This window comes from Caenorhabditis remanei, chromosome II (assembly GCF_010183535.1).
Source record: "Caenorhabditis remanei strain PX506 chromosome II, whole genome shotgun sequence".
NCBI lineage: Eukaryota > Metazoa > Nematoda > Chromadorea > Rhabditida > Rhabditidae > Caenorhabditis > Caenorhabditis remanei.
Window position 1 is genome coordinate 2,450,038 of NC_071329.1, and position 13,528 is coordinate 2,463,565.

General features: G+C 39.6%; 1 protein-coding gene across 1 annotated transcript; it reads left to right on the forward strand.

The window, feature by feature from the left end:
- Positions 1-2,821: 2,821 nt before the first annotated feature.
- Positions 2,822-12,492, forward strand: GCK72_004071 (uncharacterized protein; the record flags this gene model as incomplete). Its single annotated transcript, XM_053724444.1, has 16 exons — positions 2,822-3,098; positions 3,976-4,124; positions 4,198-4,354; positions 4,412-4,516; positions 5,183-5,553; positions 5,598-5,887; positions 6,614-7,073; positions 7,400-7,518; positions 8,006-8,350; positions 8,428-8,514; positions 9,832-9,905; positions 9,956-10,050; positions 10,172-10,321; positions 10,367-10,465; positions 11,973-12,287; positions 12,373-12,492. 16 exons carry the CDS (start codon positions 2,822-2,824, stop codon positions 12,490-12,492), a joined length of 3,213 nt encoding a protein of 1,070 aa, XP_053588638.1.
- Between the last annotated feature and the right edge of the window lie 1,036 nt (positions 12,493-13,528).

The following is a 13,528-nucleotide window of genomic DNA, read 5'->3' on the forward strand; positions in this document are numbered from 1 at the left end:
ACCCTAGACCCTAGACCCTAGACCCTAGACCCTAGATCCTAGACCTCTTAAAACTCAAAATTTTCAAATTAGCAATAGAGCGCACTTCATACTTTGTACCTTAAAGACCTAAACAAAAAAGTGTGTTTTCGCTATTTCCGGTCTCCTCCTCCCACCGCTATCCGCTATCCCTTATTCTCCGCCAACCGTCCCGTCCCCCCTCCTGTCCATCCATTAAATGACCCAATAATATAAGAGAAGATATCAAATCAATTATATTATCGATCACCACGAGATAACAACATTTCGGGGAAAGTGTTTCGTGTTCTTCTGCAAAATCTTTTCGACATTTGTGATCGAAAATTTTTTTTTGAAAAAGTTCGAGTTTTAACACCCACAAAATTATAAAAAACCAATTTATAGGTTTGCAAAAGAGAACAAAAAAATTTTACCCCAATGCGGACTCGAACCCGCGTACCTCCGCCTGGGGACATGTTTTTTACGTTCTCCAAATTCCCACTGAGCCATCTGTGTCACTTTTTGTGAAAAGTGCGGGAAAACTTGATTTTTGGAGGTTTTTACAGTGGAAAAGGAGATTTGGGGTGTTTCGGGGTCTAGGAGCCTAGTTTTTGACCTATTTCTCTAATCTGATTGGGATAGTCTTTTAAACCGCCCATTTCTCCCTAGGGACCGCCCGTACAAAAAAGTTGTCAACTACGAAAATAGAGATCTAGGTTTGATCTACAACATACAATCAAAATTTGGCAAGTTTGTCCAATTTTTGACACCCTGACAAAGAGTCAAAATCGGAAGTAAAACAGATTTTGACCAAAAAAAATTTCAATTTTTTCCCCAATTTTTTGTTTTTAAGTATTTGGATGGTTATAAAACGTGAGAAACCTATTTTCCTAGCTTACCACAAAAAACAAAAAAGTTTTACCCCAGTGCGGACTCGAACCCCGGTACCTCCGCCTGGGACAAGATTTTCATGTTCTCCAAAATCCCACTGAGCCATCTGGGTCACTTTTTCAAAAATGCTCAAAAAAGGGTTTTTTGCAGTTTCTAGGGTAGAAATTGTGGTTTTTAATGGGCTTTTATGGTATTTTGAGGTGTTTTTGAGGTCAAAAACGTATTTTTTGCCCCTTTTCAAAATTCGGTCTTATGAGGTTTTGGCCGTTTTTAACCGTTTTTTCACTGTTTTAACCGATTTTCTATGTCTTAAAAGTTGTTAAAATCAAATTTTCCCTCAATTTCATATAGCATGTTTCCCGTTACCACCCAACACGCATATCTACATATCCACCTTAATCTATTCAATTTCACCACCCAAAAATGTTTTGCATACAGAAGGGAGGCAGGAGACCACACCCTTTTATCATCACATCGGAAACTTATACCCCCTCATGGGTGTCCTTCACTCCTTTTTCCTTATACATATAATTTTTGCGTCGTCTTCATTTCTCCCCTTTTTTTTCGTCTTTTTCTCTAAATTTCTTCACATTTTTGGCGCCGCGCCTTCTATCAATCAAGTTGAATTGTGACAAGATGATTTCATTTTGGGAGGGGGAAGACATGCTTTTACAACCCTTTTTATAGGAATCTGTTTTTGTTGGCGACATTTTCTGAATTTGAGATTCTTAGGGTGTTCCACAGTTTTTAAAACTTAACAAAAAATCCTTATAGTAAGACTTAAAGAGGTATTTCGAAAATTGAGAAATATGTTTAAAATGTGGCGAAAAATATGGACATTCTTATAACAATACTCAAAAAACCCATTTTGTTATTTTTCAGTTAAAATGTTGAAAATCTAGGGTTTTACACTAAAGGGTACCTTGAGGCGGCTTGTATTTTTTCTTTGAAAATCTTTTTTTTCGAAATTTTTCAAATTTTTCAAAATGACTCTAAATTTTTCACAGTAACCTGAAAAAAATCCGTGAAATATTTAGTGTACCTCTAAAATTTTTTGGATGTTCAGGTTTTTAGAAGTGAAATATTTCTGAATTTTTAGTCTCCGGGTAGTTTTTTACCGTTTTTATCAGGTTTTCAGGTGTTTTCCGGGTTTTTTTATTGGAAATTGGAAAATTTGGGTATTTTTTAGTACAAAACCTTGCAAGATCACATTTAGGACATTTTGAAAAGATTTCAGCAAAATCGAAGAAAAAAATTTTCTGCAATTTTTTTTTTGAAGTTTATATTTTTTCCATTTATTTTGATTTTTTGTATAGAAAACATCCTTAAATTTTAATAACCTTCTCTTTCCGCTTTATTCCCACTCCTCTCTACTCTTATTTTTCCGAAAAAATTGGTTTTGACAAAATTTTCTTTTTTTTTTCAATTTTAAGGAAAAATTGACCAACTTTAAGACTTTGTCCCGAGGTGCTTTGTTATCCAATTTATAACAAAACTATGTTGGTTATATAGATCAAATCTAGCTCTACATTTTCATAGTTGACCACTTTTTTGTACGAGCGGTCCATGGAGTGATATGGTGCAGCGGAGTAAGCATACCTTCATGGCCTCACGCAAAGGGGTGTCTACTTACCTTACTTTAAATTGCTATATCTTTCTAGAGACGGCCGGTACAAAAAAGTTGACAACTACAAAAATGAAGATCTAGAGTTGGGCTATAACATACCAAAAGTTTAAACTAGTAGGGCAAAATCGTGTACCGTGACGGAATCTAAAATTTGGTGATATTTCAATTCCCTCAGTCTCCCATGTGTCTTCATTTTTAATGAATTTTAGACCGTTTTGAATCAATTTTTTTGTAGTTTTTGTTTCTTTTGTCTCCTTTCGCACAAAAACTGTTACCCTCATCTAACCACCCAATTTCCAGAACCAAATGCGTGATTTCGGCGGAGCCATGTCGTCCGCCTCCTCCGCCAGCACATCCGCCACAATAATCAAACGAAATGGGAACAATAATTCGACGACGTCGTCGGGAGTGTCTTCAGAAGTCTCCCCGAATTCGATGACGTCACCAAACACGTCATCCGGTGGGGAGCATGATCAGAATCAGAATAACAAGAAATGCGATTGTTGTCCGTATGGGTATCATATCGATTTGGGATTCGTCTCGTTTGCACAGAATGTTAGCAATGGTTTCGTATCGAGACAAGGTGCGAATTTTAATTGAATTCATTTTAATTTGATATGACAAAAAATTCAAAAAAAAAGTTTGGTGGACTCGAAATCGGGGGTTAAAAAATTTTTCGACCAAAAAATTTTCAAACTTTTTTTCCAATTTTTTGTTTTAAGTATTTGGACGGTTATAAAACGTCAGAAACCTATTTCCCTAGCTTACTACAAAAAACCAAAAAAAATTTCCCCTAGTGCGGACTCGAACCCCGGTACTTCCGCCTGGGACAAGATTTTCATGTTCTCCAAAATCCCACTGAGCCATCGGGGTCACTTTTTTCAAAAATGCTCAAAAACGGGTTTTTAGCAGTTTCTAGAGTAAAAATTGTGATTTTTAGGGTTTCTAAAATGTTTTTGAAGCCAAAAACTCATTTTTTGCCACTTTTTAAAATTTGACGCATTTTTTCAAAGGGGCCATTTCTAGGTGCTCTTTTGAGATTTTTTGAATAAAACTTAAGAAAATACGTTTTTGACCAGTAATGACTTGAAATTATTCAATTTTAGGTGTTTTGTTCAGAGTTTTGAGCAGTTTTTAGAGCTCAATTTTAATGGTTTTTCACTTTTAAAAACATTTTAAAGAAATTGTTCTGTTTTTAAGTATTTGGATGGTTATCAAACATCAGAAACCTATTTTCCTAGCTTACTACAAAAAGCAAAAAAGTTTTACCCCAGTGCGGACTCGAACCCGGGTACCCCCACCTGGGACATGTTCTCCAAAATCCCACTGAGCCATCTGGGTCACTCTTTTCAAAAATGCTCAAAAACAGGTTTTTAGCAGTTTCTAGGGTAAAATTTTGTGTTTTGAATGATTTTTCTACTAATTTTTACTATTTTTAACCCTAAAACCCACTTTTTCAGGAACCCCAACCAACATGATGCCACGTGGCAATGGAGTAGACCGTCAGCTGATGTCACCCCTTCTGGATAACAGTATTTTCAGTGATTCTTTGGAGAATTTGATGAGTGATTTCGATGATGTCCTGTCACCGCATAAGGAGATTGAGAAGGTTGGTAAAAATTTTGATTTCGAACATTTCAAGAAAAATTTTCAAAGTAGGTTTTTTTTCAAATTTTTTTCAGACCCAGAAAACCGTGTCAGACATTCGAAACCGGTTACAAGGTGGCTACAACTCAGATTATACCACTTATCGACGTGTAGGCCACGCCCCTCACGGACCACCACCAAACCACTACCCACCAGAGCTACCGAGAAGGGCGGCGCCGCAGTTTGAACCGGGTAGGTCAACAATTTATTTATTTTTTGAAATAAAAATTATCGATTGATTTCTTGCAGTCAAACCGTCTCCAATATCACGACCGGTAAACTTGAATCTTGGGTTCACTGGTAGTCGCAGCAATACCCCGACTAGATTCGGGGCAACTAATGGAAGTGCTAATGGTAAGGTTTTTGGGGTGAAAATACGTGTAAAATATGGGAAAAATAACATTAAAAACCATAAAAACTTATATTTTCACCCTAGAGAACCCCAAAAACCAGCTTTGAAGTATTTTTGAGAAAAGTGTCTGAGTAGCGCAGTGGGGATTTTCTGTGTCCCAGGTTGGGGTACCAGGGTTCGAGACCGCGGTAGGGTAAATTTTTTTGCATTGTTTTTTTTTAACAAAAAAATAATGTAATACAATAATTTCTCAATTCTTGCGTTAAAAATTCCAAAAAAAAATCGAAAAAAAAATTTTTTCGAAATTTTTAAAAAACTCGTCAAATTTGAAGGAGCATGACGACTTCAGAAGTTGCCCGACAGTCACAAACTTATAGTATGTTACAGTCCTAACCCAAATCTCCATTTTTGTAGTTGACAACTTTTTTATACGGGCGGTCTCTTGGAAGTTATGACATGTCGAAGTAGGCATACTCCCCCCTCCTTCCTTCCTCAAATAAACGGCCTACCTATTTCGAATGAATATATCTCCTTAGAGACCGCCCGTACAAAAAAGTGGTCAATTACAAAAATGGAGATCTAGACTTGGGCTATAACATACCAAAAATTTAAACTAGTAGGGCAAAATCGTGTACCGTGACGGGATCTCAAAGTTCACCGATTTTCAGGCTACTCCACCGCGTTGGCGAAAACCGTCTCAGAAATCCGTGCTCGAAACGCCGAGTCCCCTTTTCCCGACAGTCGTGTCGGGACGCCAATCGACTTGGGTCTCCACCAGACCTCCACCACAAACGGTTATCAAACGCCTAGCTCCCGATTCGCCAGATATGATGATCTACCGCCGACGCCTACACCGACTTTCAGAAGAGCACCGTCTCAAGGCGACCTGCCACGTCACTACTCTCACGTACCGGCTAGCGCTGGTCCGGGGGACTTTGCTAGTCTGAGACGTGGCCGAGAATTCGCTCTTCCACCGGAACAAGAGCATCAGCATCACTCGAGGGTCAGATTCTTCTCAGCATCACCAAAAGTTCAGAGGGTATACTGTAGAAGATTGAAAATTGAATTATCGATTTTTTGCAGAGAACTCTTCAAGCGGGACCATCCATCGACGTGGAATCGCATTTCACGTATGCGCAAACTCAAAATGGTCAAAAAGTGTTGGCGAGGACTCAGTCGACTAGTACCTCACCGCCGCCATCCCCTAAAACTTCAGCCTTCGAACCAGTAAATGGCGTCAATGGACACGCCCACAATATTCAGAAGCCAGTAGTCACACGCTCCATAGCTGTGTCGACGGGACCACTCCCCGCGCCGAAGCCATGCGGAGAGTGCGCTGGACTGAGAAAGGAGTTGTTTTTGGCGGTCGAGAAGTGAGTTTTGGTGTTAAAAACGGCCAAAAACTGTCAAAAATACCATAAAAACCATGAAAAACTCATATTTTCACCATAGAGAACCCAAAAAACCAATTTTGGAGTATTTTTGAAAAATGCGTCCGAGTGGCGCAGTGGGGATTTTGTGTGCCCCAGATGGTGGTACTGGGGTTCGAGCCCGCGGTGAGGCAAATGTTTTTTGCATAGCTTTATTGGACTAAGCAACCGAACTAAATCAATAATTTCCTAAATTGGGGCTTCAAAATTCCAAAAAATTTGAAAAATAGAAAAAACATTTTGAAATTTTTATCGAAAATGTTTGGATTTTTCGTTTTCAAGTACTTTGATGGTTATAAAACGTCAGAAACTCATTATTCTAGCTTATTACAAAAAACAAAAAAGTTTTACCCCAGTGCGGACTCGAACCCCGGTACCCCCACCTGGGATATGTTCTCCAAAATCCCACTGCGCCATCCGGGTCACTTTTTTCAAAAATGCTCAAAAACAGGTTTTTTTGCAGTTTCTAGGGTAAAATAGTGGTTTTCAAGGGGTTTAATGGTATTTTGAGATGTTTTTGAGGTCAAAAACTCATTTTTGACCACTTTCAAGATTTAATGCATTTTTTCGAAAAGTGGTTTTTTACCCTTTTTAACTGTTTTTAACCAATTTTATCTGTTTTTTTTAACTTTTTGAGATTTTTTAAACCAAATCCCACATTCCTTTCAGAATCCCCCCGCCACCAGCGGAAACCTGCCACGTGTCCACCTCCACCATCCCGCTCGCCTTAACCGACCAATCCGTCGGCTCCGACCCCCTAGAGCAATGCCACGTGGCACTTGGCACGGAGCCAACTTCCACGAAAGAAGTTGGCACCGTGCCAGACATCGTTGAGCCATTGCAGTTATTACACGGAGAGACGCAGACAGATAAGCGGGTTACGGTAGATCGGGCTTGCAGTCCGGTCGGGTTTGAGCCGGAAGTCAGGGAAGTTATCAAGGAAGTGGAGAAGGTGGTTACGGTACCTACTGCGACCGCCACGTCATCTGAATGTCAAGAATGCGTGAAACGACAGGATGTGTTTACAAGGAATGTCGGAGTGGGCGCCTGCTCGATTTCTGATAAAATTTGCGTGAGCTGTGATAAGCAAGTGGAGGAGGCCGACGAGAACGAGGCGCCGGGTTTTAAGGTAGGTCACGGTTTCAGGTGTCAGCGAACTTTTTTGAAATTATATGCATCTTGTAGATCAAAACACGCGCTACATTTTTGTAGTTGACCATTTTTTGATAAAAGCTATCCCTGACGAGTTATAGCGCCTAGAAGCTCTGGTATGGCTTGCGAGCTTGAAAACCTAAAAATAAATGAGCTAGCTAAAACACGTTATATCTCCCCAGGATGACATCATACAAAAAAGTTGTCAACAACAAAAATGTAGCCCGTATTTTTTTCTACAGTATACCATAAAAATTTTTGGATTTCACCTTCCCAAATTTTCTCCAATACAATTTTTTCCAGATCGACCCAAAGGATGACCAAAAGCAACGGGAATTTGAGATTGCTAAAGCGAACGCCGTCAAGAAATTACTAACAAATGAACAAAAGAGCAATTTTCAGAGAGGCACCGCGGTTTCGAAGTGAGTTTTTTGAAAATTTTTGAAAATTTTGTGAAAATCGAAAAAATAGTTTTTAAATTTTTTTCAGTTTTGGGCTGAAATAGTCGCCCATGGACTTCTTTATGGTGATATTCGAGTTTTTTACAAAATTTCCAAAGTTTTGAGCCCCATATTGCCTAGGCTTCGAGTAAATTGAGATTTGACCTACCGACCGCGACGCGACCGCGCTGCACCCGAATTCACAAACTAGCCGAAACTTGATGAAAATTGGTTTTTGAGCGGTTTCTGTTTTGAAAATGTGCGAAAGATGTTGTTAAGCCAAAAATTTTCAGACGCGTCGCGGCTGCGTCGCGGTCAGTAGGTCAAAACTCAATTTGCTCCAAACCTAGGCAATATGGGGCTCAAAACTTTGGAAATTTTGAGGAGAATTTGAATTTGACAATGAAAATCTTTCTTGTAGGATTTCGATCTCAATAATTTTTTTTCAACAATTTTTTAAAAATTTCAGATCCGCCCGCTTCGACCGTAAACGTTCTGTTGACGACTTAGACTACATAGTCGACAAGAAAAACGCAGTGTCCTCCGCCACAGGCACCCACGAGGCTCCGCCCACAATTCCAGATCCCTCCGAATCGCCGTTGAAGTCGAAAGTGATTCTGAAAAAAGAGGTGGTGATCGAAGCACCGCCAGCTAAGCAGCTCCCAGACCCCATACCAGCTAGAATTCCACGTCCAAAAATTAGTAAATGGGCGGTGACGTCGGAGGAGGAAGCTGCGGAGACACCCGACGAGCAGGAGGAGGCTCAGGATAGGTTGACACCACTGAGAAGTGATATGAGGCAGTTGGGAAATAGGTGAGTAGTGGACATCCGGACACACAGACACACAGACACACAGACACACAGACAGACAGACAACATTTTGAATTCAGATGGCAACGTGGCGTCAACAACGCCGCCACCAACACTCAACACCTACCGTATGCCGGCTCGGCGGCGGCACAACAGGAAGATATGAGGTAGGAAAAGTGTTGTAACTTGGCGGGGTTTGGGCGTAGATGGGATTTGAAAAGAGATTCAGAATCTTCAGGATTTCAGCTTTTTGGGGATATAAGGTTGGTTTAGAACATTTGAGTTTTAAGGGTGTTAGCTAAGGTTTTAAAAAATTGCAAAAAAAATTTTGGTAACAATTTTCGAACCACCGTATCTCGGTAGGTTTTGATGGTAGACGGGATCTAAAAAAGGATTCAAAATCCTTAGAATTTCAGCTTTTTGGGCATATCAAGTAAAAACATTCTTAGATAGTGGCATTCTTAAAATTTTCGAAAATACAATTTTTGGCCAAATTTACTTTTTAAAATTTTTGAATTTTAATGTTTTCTGAAAGATTTTATATATTTATAGAGCTAAAAACGTCAGGATCTCAAATATGTTCTTAAATTGTCTTAAAGTTCAATATGAACCGAGATACACTTCTTCCAAACAGGGACTGTCAAAAACTCGAAGGGCTCTAAAAAGGCTCTGTATCTTGATTCATTATAATGCTACATAGAATCAAAAACCGGATACTGAATTCTCACATTTTCAGCTTTCTATACATATAACATTCCCCCTTAAACTCAATGTAAGCCTCCTCTTAGCCAGGCTCAAAAAATCGTAGCAGAAAAAATGTTTACAAAAAATTGTTTCCAACATTTTCAAGCCGTTGTATTCCGCTTCATTTTGATTCTACATAGAATCAGACACCGGATTCAGAATTCTGAAATCTTCGGCTTTCTAAACATATAACATTCACGCTGAAAACTCAATGTAGGCCTTCTTTTAGCCACGCTCAAAAAATCGTATCAGAAAAATGTTTAAACATTTTTTCTCATATTTTGAAACAGTTTTATCTCGGTTCATTTTGCCGCTACTCGAAATTTGAATACAAATTCAGAATGCTCAGGTTTTCAGCTTTCTGAAAATGTACCATTCTTTCTCAAAAACTTAACATAGACACTTTTTTACCAGGCTCAAAAAACGCATCCGAAAAAAAATTTGACCAAAAAAGTTTTTCTCAAATTTTCAAACCCTTGTATCTTGGCTCATTTAGATGTTGGACAGAAATTGAAAACGGATTCTGAATCCTCAAGTTTTCAGCTTTTAAGGCATATACCATTTCTGGAAAGTTAACATCCTAGCTGGGCTTAAAAACCCAACAAAAAATATTGGTCCAAATTTTTTTCCTCAAATTTTTTTGTAACTTTTTTCAAATTTCTCACGACACCTCCTTACCAAAAAACCATTTCTTGACCAACTCCCCCTGGTTTCCTAATCCCCCATTTCTATATTTACAGTGACTCCGACGCGGAATCCGATTGCTCTGCACACAGTGACGCAACGTTTGAGGTCAACGATGACGTGTTCGATGGTGAGTAGTACTGTAGAAATTTGATCTACGGACTATTTTAAAAGTTTCAGCCGCCCCATTCGAAGTGTCTGATCGTCTTCGTGAAGCTCTTGAGAATTTCAACTCATCGATCCTCGAGCCGGGTAGTGTGCCTGAGGAGACTGTGGTTAGTTTAAGCGCCTGTATCTCGAGAACCAAAATTCCTAGCGAAAAATTTTCAACTAGAAAGTTGTAGCCCTTGAAATTCTCCATCGATTGATGTACCCAAACCCCTGTAAAAATTTCAGGAATGGTCCGCAAAACTGGTCCGCCATGTGTGGATGACCACAGCTGGCAACGCTTCGTCACGATACGAGAATGTCGACAGATTTGTCGGCGAATTAGGCAATTTGGGCCCTCAAATCCTTCATATGGTTGTCAATTTTTGTGATCAGAATGTGAGTAGATCAAAACTTGAATCCTTTGGATTACTGTACTTTCAGGGTAACACTGCTCTACATTACGCTGTGTCGCACGCGAATTTCGCCGTGGTTTCCTCGATTTTGGATAGCGGGGAGTGCGATTTGGACGCGCCTAATCGGGTAGGTCAAAGTTTTCAAAAAAAAAAGAAACAAAAAAATTTTGAGCCTAGGCGGGGGTCGAACCCTGGTAGTCTGCGGGGGGGATATGGGAGGTGGTGGTGGAGACCGAGACCACTGAGCCATCTGTACGCTTTTTTGGAAAAACTTGGAAAATTGCATTTTTGGACATTAAGAGGGTTTCTAGGTGGTTTTTGACGGTTTTTGGTTGATTTTCCCACATTTTTGACCCCCTGCCGGGCAAACATCATCCATATAAGGTGATGATGCCGTATTAAGCAAATAGCGACAGATCTTAGCACTATCTTAAGTAGATGGAGGATGATGACGTGACACAATACACAAAATAACACTTGTGTACATTAGTGTGTGTGACAGTAGCTTAAGTTAGGCTTACTTAGGCTTAGCAGAGGTCAGACGGCTTGGGAACCTGAATATAATGTTTTTGGTGTTGGAAACGGTCAAAAACTGCAAAACACTACCAGAAATACCATAAAAACCATGAAAAACTCATATTTTCACCCTAAAGAACCCAAAAAACCAGTTTTGGAGTGTTTTTGAAAAATGTGTCCGAGTGGCGCAGTGGGGATTTTCAGATTTTGAAGAGAGCCACTCCGGGTGGTGGTACCGGGGTTCGAGCCCGCGGTGGGGTAAATGTTTTTTGCATTGTTGTATTAGACTGAGAAATTGATGTAAAAACAGTGTTTTTTGAAGTTTAGCCTAAAAAATTTCGAAAAAATCCCAAAAAATTGAAAAAAAAAAACGTTTTTCGAAATTTTCTGAAATCCGTCACGATTGGAGGTATATCACGACGTCAGAAGTTACCCGACTACTTCAAATTTTTAGTATGATATAGACCAAGAATAGAGCTTCATTATTGTAGTTGACAACGTTTTCGCACAGGCGGTCCTTGGGGAAATATACCGCTTAGAGCTCGAGGATCTTTGAAAAAATCATAGAGGCAGCTTGAAAACTGTATATCTCCCTAGGGACCGCCCGTACAAAAAAGTTGTCAACTACAAAAATGGAGATCTAGATATGATCTACACAACCAACCTAAATTTTCAAAGTTTGAACCGTGAGTAACCCAGTTACACAGGGTCAAACTTGATCACTATTGACGGTTTCTGGAATTTGTCAAAATTGCCTAAAAATACCGCTAAAAACTGATAAATCCGTCGAAAAACGGTCTAAAGTGGTCAGAATCGGCCAAAAAGCAAAAAACCGCCAAGAAAGGTGAAGAAAACCCATTAAGAATGATTGAAGACATTGGAAATCAAGCTCCAGACCTGTCCAAAACTAAAAATACCCTTATGACACTAAAAACTACTAAAAACGCGATCAAAATTGACGTGAACACTAAAAATGCTCCAAAAATTCAGAATTTTAATCAAAAACTGCCCTAAAACCGATGCACCATTTCGACATGGTGCATCGCTCCGGCTAAAACCGCGACCGCGACGCCTCCAACAATTTTTTTTCAAATTTCGATAAATAACTAAATTTCCAGGCCGGCTACACGGCCGTCATGCTCGCCGCTCTCTCGCAACTCGACGACGAGCTCGAGAAGGCCGTCGTGCACCGTCTATTCCAAATGGGTGATGTCAATGCGAAGGCGTCTCAACACGGTCAGACCGCTCTGATGTTGGCGGTGTCGCACGGCAAAAAGACCACGACTGAGCTACTTTTGGCGTGCGGAGCCAACGTGAATGAGCAAGATCAGGATGGGTCGACGGCGCTGATGTGTGCCGCCGAGCACGGACATAAGGAGTTGGTGAAGATGTTGTTGGCGGAGAACACGTGTAACGCATCGTTGACGGATGTGGTAGGTGGAGAAGGAGCCGCGACGCCGACCGCGCCGCGCGGCGCGGTCGGCGCGCACGTGATAATTCAAACTTCTGACATTTCAGGACAACTCTACCGCCTTATCAATCGCTTTGGAAAACGACCATCGCGAGATCGGTGTCATGATCTACGCCTACCTTAACTATGGCCGTCTCGACATCTCCGGACCAACATCTACCATTTAAAATCACAGAATTTTTCCCGCCCAAAAAATTTTTAAAAATTTTGATCTATTTTTACATTCCCTCTCCTTAATACTGATGATGTTTTCTACCAATTGCCATACCTCGTTTCGTATTTATTGATTTTGAGCTATTTCTGATTTTTCTGTATTTTTTGTGATTTTTTTTTTGATTTTGACTGGTATTTTTCATAATTAATACATTATTGATTTTTTTCACCTTCTTTTATTGGAATTTTATAGAAAAACTATAGAAAAAACCCGTGAAATTAGCCGAGAAATAAAAAAATAACAGTTTTTAAAATTTGAATTTTCGACTTTCCCGCCGCCGGCCGTGGCTGGGGGACTAGGTTTCTCCAGTTAGGCCACCACGAATTTCGACGCAAAACGGCCTAAATTTTGGTGATTTTCGCCTATTTCAGAGTCCCCGAACCCGATTTTTTAAATGAAAATGTGAAAAATGAATAATTTATTGAAAGTTAAGCTAATTAACAGTCTTTTTCCCTGAAAAATTAATCAGAAAAATGGTAAAATTTAGAAAATTGAATTTTGCAATTTAAAAATATGATTTTTCGAAATTTTCAGTGGTTTTTATAGGTTTCCGAGGTGATTTTTCGTCATTTTAGGTAGAATTTTGCTAGTTTTCGTTGTTATGTTGGTGAAAAATGGGATTTTTGGGCTTAATCGGCTTTTCGTTGATTTTCGTCGTGAAAACACTTATTTTCAGCCGATTTTTAAGACGCTGACCAAATTTCTGGCCTCTGGAGCATTTTCTCAGAGTTTTTAGTTAGTATTTTCTCAAGAATTACAAATTTTGTGCTTAAATACCCCGGATTCGTCGATTTCATCATAGTTCCGTAATATTCGACAGCCATATCCCGTTTTCTGGCTTCTCGAGTATCATTTTGTGTTATTTGGGCTCATTTTCATCACCAAACCGCTATAATTATGTCCGACAAGTCGTTTTCGACTCAATTTAGTCGTTTTCTCGAAAATTTTGAGATTTTCGGGCGTTTTTTGACTTTCGGAGTCAATTTTCG